Source organism: Solenopsis invicta, chromosome 5 (genome assembly GCF_016802725.1).
Source record: "Solenopsis invicta isolate M01_SB chromosome 5, UNIL_Sinv_3.0, whole genome shotgun sequence".
In the NCBI taxonomy this organism is placed as follows: Eukaryota; Metazoa; Arthropoda; class Insecta; order Hymenoptera; family Formicidae; genus Solenopsis; species Solenopsis invicta.
In genome coordinates this window covers 23351639-23372305 of record NC_052668.1, presented here as the reverse complement: position 1 = coordinate 23372305, position 20667 = coordinate 23351639, and the positions used below count along the sequence as shown (strand labels likewise).

General features: G+C 45.2%; 1 protein-coding gene across 5 annotated transcripts in view; it reads left to right on the top strand.

Annotated features, from left to right (window-relative positions):
* The window catches only part of LOC105195209 (Down syndrome cell adhesion molecule-like protein Dscam2), an 87990-nt gene that overhangs the window by 6083 nt on the left and 61240 nt on the right, over positions 1–20667 (top strand). For 3 of the 5 annotated variants that reach the window (XM_026131034.2, XM_026131036.2, XM_011160519.3), the window contains exon 3: positions 18806–19132. In XM_026131034.2, coding sequence (XP_025986819.1) covers positions 18806–19132 — 327 coding nt within the window. The remainder of the gene's footprint in view (positions 1–18805; positions 19133–20667) is intronic. The other 2 variants (XM_039449882.1, XM_026131035.2) reach the window with 1 other exon arrangement.

The window sequence follows — 20667 nt, the reverse complement described above, 5'->3', positions numbered from 1 at the left end:
TGCCAGTGAAATTCCGCATTACGCAGAAAAAAACACGCACCTACACACCGAGAAATGAAAAGAGAGACGGAAAGATAAAAGTGCAAGGAAGAAGGAGTGGAGGAGCAGGAGGAGGGTCGTAGCTCTTGTAATACAGATCTTTCCTCAGCTTCTTTTTCTCGCCGGTGCCAACCGTGGAAGCGCGCGGCTGTCATCGGCAGTATTTAGTTTAAAGATAGCTCGCGGTAAGCCACCGAGCCCGGAATAAAGACGGAGTAGATAGAGGGTGGATAAAGAAGGAGCTCGATATGGCTCGCGGGAGGGTAGAGGAGGGGAAACGGGCGGGAACGGAGAGGCGAACTTGGAAGAACTTGCGAACGCTCGTCGACTCGAGGTCACCGCCGTCATACCGCCACAATACAACCCTATCAGGCGGCGGCTGAGGCCACCCCTAGTGGAGTCTCGGTTTCATTCTTCTGCATTCTGCCCTCTCCCCCTAGACCCCTACTTCGACCCGCTTGCTCGTTTCAGCGCTCGTTTCCATCGGAGCCTCTCGTTTCTCCGTCTTTTCGCCGGTGCACCGCGGCCTATAACGAGTAGTGTACCCCATTCAAGGCGTTTACGCTCTCTTTTCTTATCCCGCGTTCCTCTTTCGTCCCCGCCCCGTTGCCCTCTCATATTCCATCTTTTATTTCTTCCCTCGGCGTCTTCCTTGCCGCGCGCTCGAACCGGCTTGATCTTCTCTTCTCTACTTTCTTTCTCCATTTCCTACTCTGCACCATGGGAATAAATGAGGAGCACACGTCAAAGTAAGAAAAAAGAGGACGCCTTTCTTGTTGTAAGCTCAAGCGCACTGGCGCTGGGTTGCCATGTTTTTCTACGGTGCCGTCTTCTTACGACGTAGACGTCTTCGCGGTTGGTTTCGTCCCCCGCGCTCGTTTCATGGTTTCCCAATGAGGTCTTCTCACCGAGTCGGTTCGTCGACCGGTCGAGATTAAACGTCTTGGCGGAATGTCAACTCTTGGAAATGAATCTTAAATAATTTGCATTTTTTTTCTTTTTTTCGTCGTCGTTCAGACTTCGGTGCGCGCGTTCATGTACTTTTCTATCTGAATTTATAATTATAAAATAGTCTTGACAAAGTCAACGAAGCCCGACGACGTAACTGTGCGCTCGATACAGACGTCTCGTACGTGCGGATGATTAAGGAAGGCACGTCTGCGAACACGCGAGATACGTCGTTTATCTGTGCTTCGTTTAGTTTCACGTTTTCTGCAAGCGCGAGCGAAATTTTCCAACGTTCCTGCTGAATCGTCCTCCGGTACGAGGACGTCGTCTCGGAACGTTCAATTCCCTACGTGACTGTCGTGCATATCGCGCACTTCTGACGCATGTCCTTGCAGTAGTTTGAGTCGATGATGCAGTCAGACCGTACAGCGCGACGAGACGAAACTTCCCATAGTTCTCCATGCAATAGTTGAGATCATAGTTAATACGCGGTAATGCGACAAACTCAAATCAGTCAAACATGTCGGAAAGTTTGTGAAATGGAAGTATACCGCAATTTGCTATAAATTAGTCCAAGAATTAATACAACCTTAATACAACCCGTATTTTTATAATTAACTGGACGGACTATGCTATATTTTGTTGTAATTACTATTCTGAGCAGAAATTTGGTTAAATGACACATTTCGAATTAAATTTGATCTAGTATCTTTATTATCATGAATTCATATGCATTTTCTACCTTCAAATAATAGAACAAAGCGGACGAAAAGGTACGTAACATTAACGTTCCGTCGTAAGTACGTAAAAAGAACAGTTTTGCCGAAGTATTTAAAAACTGAGTTGAATACAGATTTGATAATAATGTTATAGATCATTAACCTTCAGACCATCGGCATTAGATCCATTGTAATTCACTTAGAAAATTCCCGAAATATTGAATTTATATCTTGAATATAACGGGGGATCCTCCGTAGCATCTATATTTAGATTTTCCGGCGGTCCGACGGTTAAAATAATTTAGGGCACTTAAACTGATTACAAGACCATCAAAACTTTTGCAAAATTGCTCATTATGCTTGAACATCCTTCATAATTATTTTATGATTCAATAAAATTATTTTCAGATTCGTACACAGAAAGAACAATTTTACTACGGTAAATTGTATCTAAAAATTTAGTTAGATGCAGATCAGAAAATTATTTAATGTTGTAATTACTATCAAAATAATTAAGCAAGATGTTTAAGCATGATGATACTGTTGCAAACTGTTTTGACATTCTGTCAAGAAGCTTAAAACGTCCAACGTAAATTTTTTGATAAGAGTAATGAAAAATTTAAAAATTTTTTAATGGCTCAACATAATTATTTTCAGACCTGTATTTCAGCAAGATTTTTCTTTCCGTGTATCTAAATAAATTTTTAAATACTTGAGAAAAACCGTTCTCTCCGTGTATATGAAAGACTTTAGAGCAACCTCACGGACTATTTGAGCGAGTAAAGGGATTGACATAAAATAAACCCAAAGCGCGAATGAAGATTGAGAATTGTGCGTCCACGGGGGAACGAATAAAGCAGCGGAGTTAGCACGCGCGCGCGCCGCGAAGAGTGGTTGCGTAAATAAATTCCAGTTTGAACGGCTTAACGTGTATCGCACGGCAGCTACGTCTCTGCAGCGGCAGCTTTGTTAAAAGACGTTGCGCCCGAGGGAGTAACCTGAACGAGATACGGAATGACGAGAAGGAAAATAAGAAAGAGAACCTCTCTGGGTGGTGGCGCGGTTCTCTGGTAGCGGCGACAACGATGGTAGTACCGCACCAGGCAGTAATAAAACGTGACGGAAAGATGGCGAACAATAACGACGCTGCAGGTAGCCGGCTGGATATCTGCCAACTAAAATTTTCACAGAGCTAAACGAAGTATATACGGCGAGTTAGCGAACGGACGGATAAAACGAAGGCGAATCGAAGAAAGGATAACGCGAATAGTTTGGCGCTAAGAACCTTAAACGCGCGTAAGTGCTGGGACTTCTTTAAGCCACACAATTTCTCTCTCTTTCTCTCTCTCTTTAGCTCGTCATTCACCTAGGTAATTGAACGAAAAGAAACAAAAATTGAAGAGCATTCGACGGCACGGTTCCGTAACGGCTTAGTCGAGCGAGATAAGAAAGGAAGATGTGACAGGTATCACCGTCAGTATTGGGTACATGCCAATCGAAGTTAAACGCGGCATCGAGAGAGACGTATAGGACGGGCCGGGAAGGCGAACGCGGGCGAATTACGTACGTGACGCGTGTCGCCGAGCGTAAGATTGATTATCTCCGGTGGTTAACAATTTAACGCGAGGTGAAAGCGCCATGCAGGCAGGGCGCGGCGTGAAAATGCAAAAGATGCGCGGGGGTAAGTGAGGAAGTAAGAAAAAGGCGAAGGTGAAGGCGGCGGATGTAGGTGGAAGAAAGCGAGTGGAGACTAGCGGGGCACGGAGAGGCGCATAACGAGGGTACGGCGTAGGGGAGAACAATAAGGACCGTATACCGCGCGGGATGTCTGCCAAGTAAAACTCGGTGGAGTACGAAGAATAGGAACACCGAAGACCGCCGCCGCCTCCTGCCGGCTCCAGCCGCCTCTCCCGCGTCTCCTGTACCCCTCCGCCGCTGCCACAGCCCGATATCCACCGCGTCAGCCCCTTAATCTCTGGCAGTGTGATAACGTCGACGCAGCATTTTGCATGCTAGACTGCTGCCGCATCCATTCTCGTTTCTCTCCCTCCCTCCTTATTCGCCTCCCTTACGCTCGCTCGCTCTCGCGAGAGCGTTTCCAAACGCGTACGCCGGCTTCAGCAAGCTCTACCACCATCGTCGCCACCGCAACCACTATCACTACTACCACCACCACCACTACCACCACCACCACCATCACCATTGCCCGCACTATCGTACTTGCCGTTGCCGTAATCTACTACCTGCTCAAGCTAGTCTGGCCTGGGTTTATTGCCTATGTAGCGACTCCCGAGACGCTCGCCAAACTACAATGCCGCCCACGCGAGCGCGCGCGCGAAGCTCTATCGTGGTGTCGTATTCTCTCCCCCGTTGTCGATGATCGAACCCCATGGATCGCGATCCACCTATGTATCTTCGTCTTTTGCGAAGTGCGGGGAGAACTGCGGGGTCTAACTTGAGATGTAAGTTTCCGGTTTCGATATGCGCATGGACGGCTAAGGCTGCGCACGTACGAAGAATAATTACCCGGCCGCATTAAAGGGATATCCGCTTGGGAGGTACGCTGAGAGTATCGTGTTTATAGCCTTCGTGCCCGGCTCGCTGAGAAACTCGACTCCGGAGTAGCGCACGCACGGTATCGCTCGTGGAGAAAGAAAAACGTCGATCGTAAAAGCGGTTGTTTCGATGAGTAAATTACGTTAGCACGGTTTGTTCTCGAGAAACGCGAGAGTATCGTGGACCGCATAATGAAGGAAAGGAAGAAAATAATGCGGGAAATTAACTAATGGCTCTCTCTCTCTCTCTCTCTCTTTCTCTCTTGTGTGCGCATTTTCCGCTTTCACCATTTTCATTTCAAAGCTATCCGTAGGTACCATCGGGCGCGTAAGTCAATTCTCCCCCGCGACATTGCGTAATAATTTCCATCGCGGAAGATCCCTCCCGTGAAATGTCGACGTCCGCCGTATTTCTCCCGCGCGTCGAGCTCTCGCGGATAACGAAATAAAATTCAAGAATTGCCAGCTCGCGGACGGAACAGCGACACACCGGGCGGCAGAAACGGTGTTAACGGCCTGCGGATGTCGGGGTGGTTCCGTAGTCACGCATTAGGAGGTCGCTCTCTCTGTTCCGTGGCCCCTCTAGGCTCGTACGTTTCAATTTGTCCCCGGCCTCTGATGTAACCGCGCGGTCTCATTAGTCGACGGGACGAAGGAACGGGAGGTGTAGCCGCTCCGTCTCTGTTCCACCCAGACGCGCGGCTCCGTCGTTCAGCCACTCCACCCACCCTCACCCTCTTTTCCTTCCTTCTCTCTCTCTCTCTCTCTCTCTCTCTCTCTCTCTTTCTCTCTCCACTCCTTTCTCTCACTCTCCACAATCAACCTTACTGCTGCACCACTATTCCCGACCTAACTACCTCTTCGCTACGACCACCATCGGCAACGTCACCACCACTACCACCTTCGTCGTCGTAGTCGTAGTAGTCGTCGCAGACTACCGCGTCCGCGGGTATCGGTATATATACCTTTCACGCTCCGATGTAAGGTACGGACAAACAATTACTTGTTCCACCCTCGTAATTGGTATGCCAGGAAAGAAGCCTCTATCCACCTGTCGGCTCTGCCACGTAAGACTCCTCGAGAAACTTTAGTCACTATCCACGGAACGGCAGACTTCTTCCACGGCTCCCTCGAAAGCTTCACCGTGCAAGCGGAGGAGGAGCTTTCAGGGAATCGAAATTGCGCCCCACCGAATGAACGAGCGAATTCCCGGCGCTGGGGCTTTCTACATTTTTACGTCTTACTTTTTAGATTTGTCTTTATTTTCCCTGACTTTTTCTTTCTTTCTCTCTCTCTTTCTCTCTTTCTTTTTTGTCGGCGTTAATGTCTCCCGCAAATGAAGTGTTTCTTTTTGTTGGCTCGATATTTTCGTAATTGCTATTCTCGATACGATACGCGAAACAGTAATAGTCCGTCTGAAATATATGCCACGCATCGTTCGCGAATGATCAGCGTTCCATGACGAGGACAATGCAGCGCGGTTATAATTATACCGATCGTAATTGCACCTGCGGATAGCTATCCTCGCAGCAATTTATTATTGGTTCTTCTATATATGCACGATATTTAACACAGACACACGCGCAAATTATTTCCGCAAATAGGGAGAAGTTTGAAGATACGTTTATGTGATTAAGCTACATTTATATTGTAAAATTTTAGCTAGATTCGACGAGCGATGTAGCTTGATTATCGTCATTGCCAATACTCATTTTCCCCGACGATAAACAAACGAACGTAATTACACATCTTGTTGTCTTTACAATGTAGCTGTAATGCAACGCGCACTTGCACTAACAGAACGAGAGTTATCCGTATTCGTATCGGTTTGCGAATAGCAACGCGACTAATATACACAACGCGGTTTAGAGATGATGGTTCCGTCATCAGCGGGTCCTCGCAATATAAGCAATTAAGTGCGTAATTATATGAAACCGCACACGCCTGCGGCAACAGGCACCACAAATTCATTCGACGTGAACCACAAAGCAAATCACTGTCATGCGAAACGCGCGCTGGCAGCCTGTCAAGCGTCGCAGAAAAAGTTCCGCCGAAATGTTAATAGTGGTCGACGTTTATCAGTGCGCGCGGCTGCAATGGAATAAGAGTGGGATCGTAACGTGGCAGGGAGATGCGAAAATATCCTCGTTCACTTACACGAAATTATGATTAATTACGCAAAGAATAATTGCCCGGTGAGAAAAGAAAAAAGGGAGAGAGAGAGAATTATAAATCTTCTCTTAGAATACCTACGCGTATTAATCGTCCAATTCTTAATTAAGTATTTGTATCACGTTTAGCGCACACACAATGGCGCGTTGAAGCGACATTATTGTCTTTAATCATTGCTTTTATATTTTTAGTTATTTTATACATTTTTTTGCGCTTCACTTTTCTTCCAATTCGTTTCTCTTATTACGGATAAAAGGATTCATCGCACTGTACATTTGCGACGATTTTTGCAGTTCAAATATTTTTGTCATTGTTAAAAAACTCTAATAATTCACGTGTTAGTTTTTCCGATATGTTTCCGTCGTGCTTTCTCCACTTGCGAAAAACTGTTTACAGTAATCGAACGTGTCTGAGAGAGACACGGACCCATAGAATATGTTTGCTCTAATAGTACCGGGAACATGGAACGTAATTTTCTTTTCTGTGTACAAGCCCCGTAATACTCGACATTTCCACGGTATCTCTGATCAGGGCCGGCCTTAGAACTTTCTGAAATCTACGATTACATGGTACAGTGACAGTAGTAAAACATATCAAAATTTTCAACTTTTTGAATCATTAAGGATATGTGAACGTACAGTTTCTGCAAAGTAAATAAAATTTGGAAATGTTAATATTAATACTTGAAATAAATTATATATACATACGAAAATTGTGTGAGTAAGATTACATATTTATTTATTAACATATTCGATATTTACAGTTTATGTCTTTCGATACAGGTGATACCTTTGTTATTTACAGTTTATAACATATATTTTTACAGTTTATTTACTCTGTTTTCCATTCCATTTGTTATTAAAAATTAAATTATTTTTTTACAATTTATTTACGCTATTTGTTTACTCTAATTTAGTCTGTTTTCTTTTCCATTTGTTATTAAAAATTAAATTATTTTTTGCAACATTAAGAAGAATCTTAATTTTTATGCAAGTATTTTAAGTATTTTAAAATGATTTATACAAAGTTTTATTGTGATTGTCTATTTAGTTATTTTGTAAACAAATAAATAAATTTTGTTTATTTTACAGAACTGATTTCTGCATCGTAAAAAAACTTTGCATAAATCATTTTGAATATTTAAAGTACTCACATAAAAAAAATAGTTTTTTTATTATTTTATTATCAATTTTATTTTTATTAGAGCACATGTCTATTTCTTATTGAAATAAATTTTTATCTAGATAGAAAATTACTGCCAAATTTTTTGAATATTTTGAGAAATGTCTTGTACAAAATTTTTATACATTTAAGGATACAAAATATGAAAAGAGATATGGTACAAAATTAATATTGTTACATCTTGGTTATTGTGTGTTATAACGTGATTGATTTTTACAAGTATATGAAGTTCCCGTCGTTTATAAATTTTGGTTTTTCGAAGCTTTGCGTCGACCTGTATCGCAGTCAAAAGCCGGCCCTGATTCTTGGTTCTTGATTCGTGCAGAGAGAAAGAGAGAGAGGGAGAAAGACCCGTTTCTATTTCCGCAGCGTGCGTATGTAGTAGAGAGCAAATATAATTGGAATAAATGAAATTATGCCCACGCTCATTTTCGCTAATACGATTTTCCGCTTAAGGACGACCGTCGATCGTTCGCGGCGTGTGATGAGATTAGGTGGGAAAGGTGTTCAAACAGAAAGAGCTCCCTAGACGCGAGGTTTCCGTTTCCGCCGACGGCAAATGGACATCGCGAGAAGGGGAGCATCATGATAGACAAGAATGCCGTCGTTATGGCGGCGGCGGTGGCGGTTTGGCTCAAGCCAGCCCCTCGGTAGCAGATGCGTAAACGAGATAAAAGCATGCAAAAGACGCGCGGTGTGCAGCGCGCGCGCGGGATACGACGGAGCATCTCCCTCGCGCGGCTTTTATCTTCCTTATCCCCGTTGCGCGCCGCTTCGCCTATATTCTTTTACAAACTTTAAGAGGTAATTGAACGTCAACAAACTCCGTATTTCAAATTATTCCGCGTAATATTTCTTTCTCGTCGTGTGCCCCGCGCTAACGCCGTGTCGTGCATTCGCATAGCGTTGGCGCGAGTTATTCGCCGTCCCGTAAATTTCGCGCTTTATTTAACAAGCGAGCCCGCGCAACGTAAATAACACACGAGGCATTTCCGCGTCTAATTTAACGCGACGGGAATCCACTTTTACGTAACATCAATTATCGACACTCTCCTTAACAAGCAACTTTTTGTTAACCTCCATTATAATTTCCTTGCGCATTTGCACTTTTATTACCTCGAAAAAAAAAAGAAAAAAAAATTGCTTTAATATATCGCGAATGTCGTAAAATTCAGAGAAATGACAATGAATCGGTCGCTCGCGGGAAAAATCGCTGCGTGACCGATTAGCTCTGAAACTTTCCGTGGTATTTTTATTTTTCGCAAATTCAGCGCGACGCGGCCGGCTTGCAAAATAGGGCGGGCGAACTTTTTTGATTACGTTGCGTCAAGTAGCCGAATACGGTTGCCGCGTCGCCGCCGGTCGGTAGTGCTTTAACTGTCTTCGATACGCTACCGCCAGTAATGTGATTCCTGAATTATTCATGAGAAATATGAGTGGTACTTAATCGCGCCGCCGGCCCGCGCGCGCGCTGCGACGCATCCCGCGCGATGAAAGTGGTAACGGGCAATTAAATTTAAATTTTAAACGGCGGACTTTATCGTTCGCGATGAATTAATCCGTTTGATACCTATCCGGCGCAGGTCCGGTGCGGCGCGGCGCGGTGCGAGGCGCGAGCGACCGACGGTTTGTTTTGTTTGCGGGACGACGGATGCGCGCCGCGTCGCGTCGCGTCGCTACAAAACTCGGCGGGATAAAATTCATTCTGATTTGTGCGGAGCTGCGATAACGCGTCCGATGTTGAGAGGATATTCGCGTTTTCACGCGCGCGCGCGCGATCCGCGATCCGTTATCAGCGGGACAAAATTGAGAAAAACTGACGAGGCGGCGCTTTTGTCAAGTGGATTCCAATTGACTTCGGAAAGTACCGGGCGACAGTTCAAAGATCGGATAAGAAAGGAGGGTAATTCGCAGAATCCACTGACACCACCGAGTCACCGTGCGTTAACAGGGCGCAGAGGGCAGACAGAAACGAGAGAGAGAACGGCAAAGGGAAGTGCGAGAGTGGTCGCGAGGGGACGGGGGATGAAGGCCGGCGTGGCCGTGGGTCGATTTTACACGGACAACGTACAATCTCTATGCATGAGGCTCACTGGGGCTACCGCTTCCTAAGTACACAGAATACGTATTTGCATTTCGGTCTTTGTACCGGTGTGTCCTGTTAGTACGCCGTCCTTCTCTTTCTGCTCGTCTCATATACGCACACGTGCACACATACTTTCTCTCTGTCTCTCCCTCTTCTCTCTCTGTTTCTCTCTCTCTCTCTCTCTCTCTTTGTGTGTATGTTTCTCGCTCTTTCTCTTCCTGCTTCGCGCTCGCAGTTTCCGCCGTGGCTGGCTGGTTGGCTGACTCTGGCTTTATGTATACGCGCCCGGATCTACACGCATAGCGTTAACCGCACTGCGGTTCCCGTGTGAGTCTCCAACTATCCCTCCAAGATAGTATTTATAAGTCTAATATTAAATCATCGCTGAAGAGAAAGCCGATGCGACGCATGTCGCGCGGAGATCCTGCCGACGACGTTCCGCTGCGACTCCTCGCTTGAGAGAACGCCCCCGACAAATCGGCCAATATCCTCTCGTAAGAGCGCTCGTAAAACAACGCTCGGATGTTTTATATCTCAAAGCGGCTGCGATGGCAGTTAAATAAAACTTGTTGTCAATAAAATTTGCTATTTTCGGCGCAGCGGGAAGGAAGGGGGAAGGGAGAAGGAGGGAAGGTATCGAAAATATGCGGCACCAGATCAGGGAGAGGGCGGAAATTCGATCGTGAACTGATATTGAATTATAGTCTGAAATCGCCGGAATAATCCTTCTTCGAGTCAATATACTGCGGAGGAATTTCGGGAATTCGGAGTTACTCGAAAATAGAGTGAGAGATCGGGCGAGTGGGAGGGCAAAATCGCGACTGTCAAGCGCGGCGAAATTAACATGGCTTCTTGCCGCGATCTGTGAATGTACATTGTCTGCGAACTTGCTGTACGTAAGTCTGCGCTCGCAGACCTTGGATTAATTCATTGTTCCGAAAGATCCCCGGGACTCTCTCTCTCTCTCTCTCTCTCTCTCTCTCTGCCGGAGTACCTACTCCGCGAACATTCCCTCTAAGCGATCCTTGAAGCTTGGCTTCGGAATAACAACGAAAACCCCTAGATAGCGATACGTCGATCAAATCTCGCTCACTTCTCGTCGGAGTCCCTTCGTGTTGCCGCCGCGCCGCAAGAAGGTGCTTTTCCGAGCTCGAAGAAGCGTGAGCTTCCCGAATGTCAAAACTTAGTAACTTAATTTACATGGAGACTGGCGGAAATCCATGCGAAAATGCACGGATATCCCGCTAAGATGAATTTTATTGCGTGTTATGCATGGAGAGAAGGATTTTTATTTGGCGTATATAGTAGCTTTAGAGAGATGAAATCTTCCCTTCCCCGTTCTCTCTCTCTCTCTCTCTCTCTCTCTCTCTCTCTCTCATTCTCTTTCCGGAGCCTCAGATTAAATCTCCCTTAAAACGGCCGACTTTACGATCCCGGCTGTCTCGAGCAGTTTCTTTCCGCGGCAGTTTAGTAAGTTGGCCGACCGCCGTAAAGTATCACCGATTTATGGCCTCGGGTTACCGAGCCATCTACGCCGAGAAGAAATCAGCTATTCGGTCGAGTCCCGAACCGATCGTGTATGTATTGTACGTTATATACCGTACGTAACGGTGTGCGCCGATGAAATACGAGTTACGAGTTACAGCTGCATTTTTGATGTAAATCGTACCCGTAATTTTCTCGAATCAAGTGCAAGTCGTTGCTGTGGTTACGAAGAGAGCAGGCGAGCGAGAGAGTGAGAGAGAGAGAGAGAGAGAGAGAGAGAGACCAATGTCCGGCAAGGTAACTGAGAGAGAGAGAGAGAGAGAGAGAGAGAGAGAGACCAATGTCCGGCAAGGTAACTGAAAATCAGCATGGCCGCTTTGGACGTATTTTTTTCCTTTTTTTTTATAGCAGAGCACCGCGTAGCTTTAATATGTGCGCTTGTTTTTTTTTCCTTTTTTTTTTACAGCCGACCGCCCAAAACGTCGTTTAACTCCAGGCACGAATGTATGTGGCGGGTAGGAAAATTGTACGTGGTGGATATAAAACAAGCAGGCATGACGAATGAAAAGCATCGGACCTGAAAGCGAAGCAATTTTAGGTATTGACCTTTTGACAATGCGCAAAGAGGAAGTACCTGCTTTCGCGCGTGAAGCGTGACGCGACCGGCCGCCGGCCGGGGCGACAATTAAATCCGCCGGGCGCACTTTCGTTTCATTATTATCTTCCGATGTCCGATCGATATATCTCCCGAGAGCCGAAAAATACGAGACGACGATGTCTCATTCGCGCGAGTCGCGAGAAATAGTTTGAAATTGTGCCAAGTGCGGATAATTCGAGTATATACGTAAAGCCGTTTATTTATGCAGAGGTAAAACGGCGAATAGTTAATGGTAAAATATTTTATTGCGGAATCAACGTGGTTTAATTAACTTAGCGATCGCGTTTCAAAAGTATTCATTCACGGTTACCGCCGGGAAAATAATATCGTCTGTACACGCGCTTTTATTCCGTTTAAAAGTGTTTGCAGTGTTTTTTGAGGTATTTATATTTTACGCGATACAATTTAAAAATTTGCGAAAGAGAGCCGGCGCGGAATCCTGTAATATAGAAAGGTCAGAGCCGCGGTGTATTTAACCACGTTAACGTATCGCGATATAATTATTTTCTTTACGCGCCAAATATGCCGAGCGCGTTTAACGTAATAACGTGGCTCACTGCGAGCGAATAATGACGCTACTTATGTTCGTTTTAAGGCAGCTTTCACGCTCATTATAAGCCGCAGGGGAAGATCGTTGGCGTAACACAAAAACCGCATACCTCGCGGAATTAGCGAATTTCCGACCGAAAAATGTACCGTGCGTTTCTTTTGTGGCTAAACCTCGCGATGTTTATGCGGAGGAAAAAAAAAGAATCGATCGAAATTTACGAAACGCGCGCGTTCAGGTGAGAGTGTGATGTGAAAGGGGAGAAATCGGAGCGGGGCTCGGGGCAAGCACTGGAAAATTAGCGCATTTTTTTTTTTTTTACGCGAGTATCTCTTCGCGAGTACTCGATAACTCGTAAACACATTTTGGCGTAACGGTGTAATCATAGTTTTGCGGTCGACGATTTTCGAGTGCGATGTACGTTTTCGTCGGCCGGAATTTCGACGAAAATCACGAACGATTCGCGACTATGCGAGCATGTTAATATTATTTGACTCGCGATACACGGCAGCACGGACTATCCGCACCATCGTCATGGACTAGCTCTAATCTCTGATGCGGTAACACGGATAAATTTCCGGACGATAACGCGAAACGCACCGAAATTTAATGGCGAAGCTTTATCGCGTAAAGTTCAGCAGTTAACGCATACCGGGAGTGTCCCGGGTTTACCGCATCACCTTCCACCATTCACGGATCAATTTGGTGAAGTGCATTTATATTTTAACTAAAGTGTTTGGGGAAAGTGGGAGGGAATGCGTTCATGCATTAATCTTCCACCGTCGCGTATTGGTGGTAGCCGCGTAGATGTGTGATCGTGCGAAAACATCGCCGATAAGCTACTCAACTAGAAATCAGATTGCAGGGACAAGATAATGGCCGGCTCTCTAATCGCAGATTAGCTATTCCGTAATGCGAAATAATTAACGTTCGATCGCAGATACTCGGGCTCAATTAAATGGACCTAGTACTGCTGACGCAGGCAATTAACGCGGCCGAATGTACGCCTTACCCTGTGACAAAGATAATTTTGTCCAACTGCTGCGTGCAACGCTGCATACGATACGATACGATACGATACGATACGATACGTTGTATACGATACGCTGCGTACACGCGATATCATGAAATAATCAGCACAATTTTTCTACACCCGACAATACGAACGTAACGATCGTTCGCTCGTTTTTCAGGAATAAACAGTTTTAATATTTTACATCTCCGACCGTTCTCTCAATCAAGTTTCTTGAATCAAGTTTATCACGGTGCATAAATAGAAAAAAGAAATCCCTTCCCGTTCGTATAACTTTTATCTTAATAGAATTTTGATTGACATCTCGTCCTGCAAGTCTTTTAAGTCGGAAAGTAAAGCGTAAAGCCGGGTAAAATCGTAAAGTGCAGAGATCGCAAGTTCAAAGGCCTCGGGAGGATCGATATAATGGTGAAGCGGAGTGGAGAACTTTCGATTAATAATCCACTGCACGGACTCGACGCGCAGGTTAGATTTAGAGATTGTCACGGAGATTAAATTCATACCGCGAGGATGCAAAATCAAATTTGCAATTACAGGATCAACCGACTCGAGAATCAACCAAGATTCCCTATGACCTCTTTCTCATTTTAATTTCATTTCGAGCACATTTTATTGTACATTTATTATTAATCGCGCGTCGAATGATTTTATTAATTCAGGCGCGCTCTGTGGAAAAATAACTTTATTGTAATGAAATCATTATTATGAAATTTAATAGATCGTAAACCGCGGCGGTCGCAGCGATTTTTGCTCGCTACTGGAACAGCATTCTCGTGCAATTTCATGCCCATAATTCGCCGATAAGGTCCCTACGACTCGTCATATGGGAAGGTACGATCCGTTTAGTATCATCCGTTTTACAGGTTTTATCCGTTTTATACATTTCAATAATTCTATTGGCAATTGAAATTCCTTTAGAACAACATTTCACATCACGCACACGCGCGGGCGATTTATTAGCCAATTGCATGCCACGTGGAGATCCAGGTAATTCAATCGCGATATAAAATGATGTTTTATCTTTGCATTAACAATGCATAATGCAGGCGTTTTGTTTAACGAAATAATTTATAAATCAATAAGTGAATTTGCTTTGTAGGGGCATCGGCTTTTCGATCTTTCATACTGACACAAAATTGTTACGTGAACACACGTATCCAATCGAAATATATTCAATCGGAATATATTCAATCGAAATATAACGCGATTGATAAAATTCTCGTTCGACGCGTCGTCGCGTCAGCGAGTCTGTCGCCGTCCCCGGTGACACGCGTCCGCGAAGAGATGAGACGCTCGTAAAATCTCCCAGGATTCGCGAGTATTGTCGTTAATGGAAATTATTCGTTATGTCCGCGAGAGTTTCATGGGACGTCCGACAACGGGAAGCGAGGTACGACGACGATCGGCGGATTACGACAGCCGGATAAATCCCGTTCCGTCTCTTCCCGAACGTTTTTCGACTCCTCCGCTCTCCCGTATAATGACTAACAATCCCTCCGCACGAGTCGCTGGAACAATGGGAACAATACAGTGATATGAGAAAGCCGGTTTGCATTGTCGAACAAACCACAGACAGGGCTCCTCATTTTCTCTCCTTCGCGCGCCCTTCCTCTTTTCCACCCCTAAATCCACCGCGATCCGTGGCACGTCTATCCGTTCTCTCGCCGTTCTTCCCTCCAATCCTCTCTCTGCTATGCGCTCAACACCGCCCCAGCACCTCCGCGCGCGTTTCGTCTGTTTCCGCACGCGTGCGGATATTCCGAATTTAACTTTTTCTTTCATCCTTCTGCCGTCTCGCTCCCTGGACGGCGTGGAAAGAATCGTACCGCTGAATGGGCGTTGATTCCGCAACGGAGACTGCTCCGTTCGACGCTTCTTCCGCCCTTTGTACGCGCTCCGGCAGCACTAAGAGCTTTACTCTCTCTCATCCCTCATCGGCAATTAGTCAGTGATGCTGACTAAGTTCGTCGGTACCGCGCTGACTTGTCGAAATCACGACTCAAACGATATCTTTTACCGTTGAAATTACGGTTAAAGTTAATTTTTCGCGGTTTATATATACGAACGGCTAAAATCTGTGATAATACAAAACTTGAGATATTTAATATAAATATTTTATTTCAATGAGAAAAGTATCTGTATACGTTTCAACTAAACGTATATCAAGGTATGACGTAACATATTTTCAACAAATCAAATAAGAAACACATAGTAAATTCTCTCTGTGAAATTTATTTATTTTCCGTAATACAATTTCGTAATGTGAATCGGAATGACTTCTCACTTATATCCCTTTCTACCGATGTAGGTCAATTTTTTATCTGGGTTTAATTTACTCTTTATCTTTTTTCTAACTTTTAGAACTGAAAAAAAAAAAGATAAAAGAAGCTGAATACCGAGAATAAGGTTAATCTGCATTGGTAGAAATGGACATTAATATCTCTTAAATGCGTATAAAGTTGCACATTTTTTGATCAATAGAACGCTTTAATATTTTTTAAAATTCCCATTTTTAACTCGATCTTTGCACGGAGTTATCTACATAGAATATCTCGTTAAATATTGAACGAGAAGAATATAGAGTCACCATTATTCCAATTGTGTTGGGCGTGACGTCTGGAAACTCCAGGAGGACACCGTCGCCGATCGCTTGTCGAACATCGTAATGACAACTGGGTTGTTCAACGAAAGGATACACCGGGTGCGCCGGACGGAACATGAATAAAAGCGAGTACTTGAGGCAACCTAAAAGGGGAGAGAATTCTCGAAGGATGTTGACACAAAACATTATACGGTTGGTCGCTCCTCGCCCTTCTCGGTCTCTTCAACGGCTACCGGTTAAGAGGCACAAGTATACGTCTTCGGGGATACGGTCGTGATGGCGTCGAGGGTTGACGTGGTGTTACGCTTCTAGTTTGTCCGGCGTATCGCTTATGACAACCTAACGATCGTGTTCTCTTCCTCTTCCTCTTTCTCTTTCTCTCTTTCTCTCTCTCTCTTCCTCTCTCTCTCGACGAGTGCTTCCAGAGAGGGTGTGTAGTCGAGTACGTGCCAGAGTAGATGCAACCCTTAGCTACGTGTTCACTCGTCTCTCCACTCGCCGTCCATTGTTTAGCTGTCCATTGTTTAGCTGTTCCGATGAGCCAACACATTTTGCGCGGCTTCAATGCGGCTTGATTCTCGATCTGTTTGTGTCCCACAAATCTGGCTTTACGTTGCATAATCAGATAAGAAGATAAAAATTTTACAAATTTAAAAAGTTTTATATGCCGGGGAAAACGTTGGATCGATGAAACATCACGAAGTTACGAGAACGCGTATCCATCAGCGTATAAAAAAAATTCACGCGATTAATCTTCCTGATATGACGCTCCTGTTACGTTCGTAATCCAATCCTAGAAGAGACGGGATCAGAGATCCGAGATCGTATTTCGTGATATATGCCGCCAATCCGGGAATCCCCGGTAATGATCGAATCGCAAGACGGTCGGCCGACATACTCGTACGTCAGACGGTTGCACGGACAGTGGTAGAATTATAACGCGAATCGAGAGAACCTCGTGGAAGATGAAGAGTTAACTTTTTATGCCGGGCGCCTCTTCTCCTCGCACTTGCTCTTCCGCGGGGAAATGATTACGGAGCACGGGGTGAATGTAGGTCGCAAGATATATCCAATCGCAGGTCCGCAGTGCACTGGCTATCCGAGCGATGGTGGAGTGCGCCCGACGTTAAGATTCGAAACTCTGCTGGCTTTGAAGAAAGGGGAACGGAGAAAGAGAGAGAGAGAGAGGGGGGGGGAAGAGGAGAGAAGAGAGTAAGGCAGGAAGTAAATCTTTGCTGGGTACTACAGCTTTTATAGGAGAGAGTCCGCGATTTTCTTTTTCGAGAAAACGATAACTTTCCGGATTCGAACGTGCACGTCTGAGAGACGACGCCACCGAGGGTGGGGAATCCGCCAGGCTACTGGAAACGTTGCCTCGGCTTATGGGAGATAAGTAATCAAGATTTAAGCTCGCCAAGGCTGGCGTAAGGGAGGGAATTGCCAACGTAAGCGCTCATCGGAGACTCGGCCAAAACAACTTCCGACGACGCTACTTTCGGGCTATATTCGGGTTACCTTGAGTACCTTGGACTCGAGCCTGCGCCGCGCAGATAAAAGCACCGAGGGTAGTTTCGGTAAAACAACTTCGAGCTGTCTAACCGTGTGTACTTTGACTTGTAAATTTATAGCCAGCGTACACACAGGCCGATAACATCGTTGATAATTTATATCTCGCAACTACGACCTGCATAATCTCGATCCTTTTTTTTTTTCATAAACGTCGCAATTTGTGTAATTTATCCCAAGTTTCGCGTGTCGAAACTTTCCGCTCGGAAAACGCTAAATCCCCGCGAGCCACCGGGATTCCTAAAACGCGCCGCCTTTGACGAGCAATCGATCGCGATTTCGCGTCGGAAGTGCACACACATCCACACACACACACACACACACAGAAACGCGCCGCGAGCGCGCGCGTCATTCGTTGCACGTTCTGCAACGTGGATAGTCCGCACTTGGCCGGGCCAGCTTCCAGATGAGCAATGCTGGACGGAATGCGGAATACATCGGGAGCGAACCGGCATTCCTACTTAAATCAACATAACTCGGGTGATGAATGGTTAACAGGCTTCGGCGGGGGAGCGAGGAGGACGGCGGGGGAGTGGGACGTGCAATGCGCTCCATTTATGGAAGCTATTACGGCCGAATTTCAGCGTTAAATGTATGATTTATGGCCGGGCGTATTATCTTCGTTCGTGTCCGTCGACGATACAGTGCACGTCCCACTACCGTGCGCTCTCTCTCTCTCTCTCTCTTTCTCTTCTCTCGCTGCTGACCCCCCCCACCCAGAAAATTACTTCGCATTCGACGACCGGTGGTGAACGAAAAATTCACCGCCGAGTGTCCATTCGTTGACGCTGCCGCGTGATTAATGCGTTTCTGATTGTTATTCGTAATACTCCAGAATTTATGAAGCATTAGAATCGCGAAATAAAGCGCGAGCGTGCTCTAGACGCGCCGCGCGCCGCGCGCCGCCGGCTCGAAACGGCGCGGCGTCTCGTTCGCGCCAAGATTCGCGCGACAATTTCGAGTCTCGGGGTTTCGGGTTCCAGCGAGTTTCCCGACGTCTAGTAATGGAAATTTTAAGCGTATTTAAAATTGTATGGCGCCGCGGCGATGCGAAATGAATAATGAAAAGGTAAGGCGGAAGGCGGATATCTGCGAAATATGTACGAGGGGTAGGGAGGTGAGCCGTAATCTTAATTGAATATAGTTAAGCCGCTTTACGTTCTATCGTTAATACATATCTGACGTCTTTCGTCCTGTCCTCCCCTCGGCGAAGCAGGTACCTCCGACGCCTCCTACGAGACGCAGGGACCCAGCTTCGTGATAGAGCCGCCGTCCAGGGTGGAGTTCACCAACGTGAACGGCGGCCGGGTGGACTGCACCGTGCGGGGAAACCCGCTGCCGACCGTCGACTGGCTCGCGGCGGACGGCGGCAGTATAACGAACATCCTCGGCATCAGACACGTCCTCGGCAACGGGACGATACACTTCCCCGCGTTCGAGGCCGAGGCCTTCCGGCAGGACGTCCACTGGGCCATTTACAAGTGCTCCGCCGTCAACAGTGTCGGCGCGGTCGTTAGCAGAGACGTCACCGTCAGAGCAGGTATGTCAACCGAGGCGAAACTTGCCCGAGCTCGTTATCTGCGGTCCGTTTCTCTGCATTATTCCCGTCGCTCCCCGACGTCCTCGTCGACGTCCTCGTCGCCTCGTATCCCTACGTACATAGATGCTACGTGCTGAAGACGGACCGTCTCGCGTGCGACGCGTGCGCGCCTCTATCCGCGCGGACGACGTCAACGGACTCACGCTCTCTCACGGCTCACGGATTCGATCGTCTCCTCTGCTCTCCTCCGCTCGGCGAGATGAAATTTCCTTCTCGCGCACGTTTACGTATCATATCGGGCTGTAATCGACGAGCTAACTACCGGGGCTGTCTGTCTGTCCTACCCAGATATGAAGGATAATTTATTATTAAATGTTAGCTACCGAAATTGCAACTTTTAATATTTTATTAGAAGAAAGTTTATGACAGAAATTTTGTACGGACGATGTTATTCCGAGTCGCTCGAGTGCTTGTAAAAATTGTACGATTTACATTTCCATACTTGATAAGTATCGATGAATTGAATAAGATAAACTTTTTCTCGTTGCGGTGAGATGTGAAGTGATAGTTGATTAACTGAGCTAACTACCTTTCTTTTTTTTTTTAATTTAATTTAATTTGTCACTGAAAGAAGAAAAGTGTAATTTACCATAATTCAACTTTAATTCGTAATCATCTCGGTCATTCAATTCCAATTATATATTTATAGTTGTTAATCGTGCAAATTATAGCTATTAGTTATTATTACTAAGTAAATAGTAAGCGAATTTTCAAAAAATAGTCATGTTTACTATCGTGGCTACATTTACTACATAAATGTTTATTTTACTTTTACCCTTTTGATATTTTATTATATTTGAAATTATCACAATCTAAAACTGTAAACATTATTGTTATTAACTTTATACCAGTAATAATTATAAAAATCGAGCTCCTACATTGAGAAAAAACTTTTTAGCTGCACAAAAGACAATTCATTCGTTTCAACCATTAATATTTTTTAATCGAGAATTAACTAAGCCAATGTTTAATTAACTTTGAATTAAATATTTTAGTTTTTCCACAATTTTTTTTTTTTTTGGTATAACCATAATTATTTTATCACATAATTATTGTCAAATACCAACTTTTCTCTCAGTGATTATAACTTGCAACGTTTCGAGTATTAAATTATTACTGTTTGATAATTATCCTGTGAAAAATCCAATTTTAATTTAAATGGACGAGTGATCCGACTGGAATTTTTAATTTTGTATTAATTTTTCTAACATTCTCAAAATTTTCCTTTACCCAAGAAAATATTCGTACGCAAGAATCTTCAATATTCATTCGCTTCGCAAGGAAAACACGAGTATATATCGTAGGCATGAGCTGGTAGAATATTAGAAATCTCGTGCTGAACGGTCGCGGCACTTAGTCACTGAAATCGCGTTAACGGGAGGGAGATCCGTCTAAGGATTCTTTTTGCCCGACGACGCGATACCTTCCAAAACTCACGTCTACAAGAGTATCGAAGTAGAAGACGGTGAAGGAAA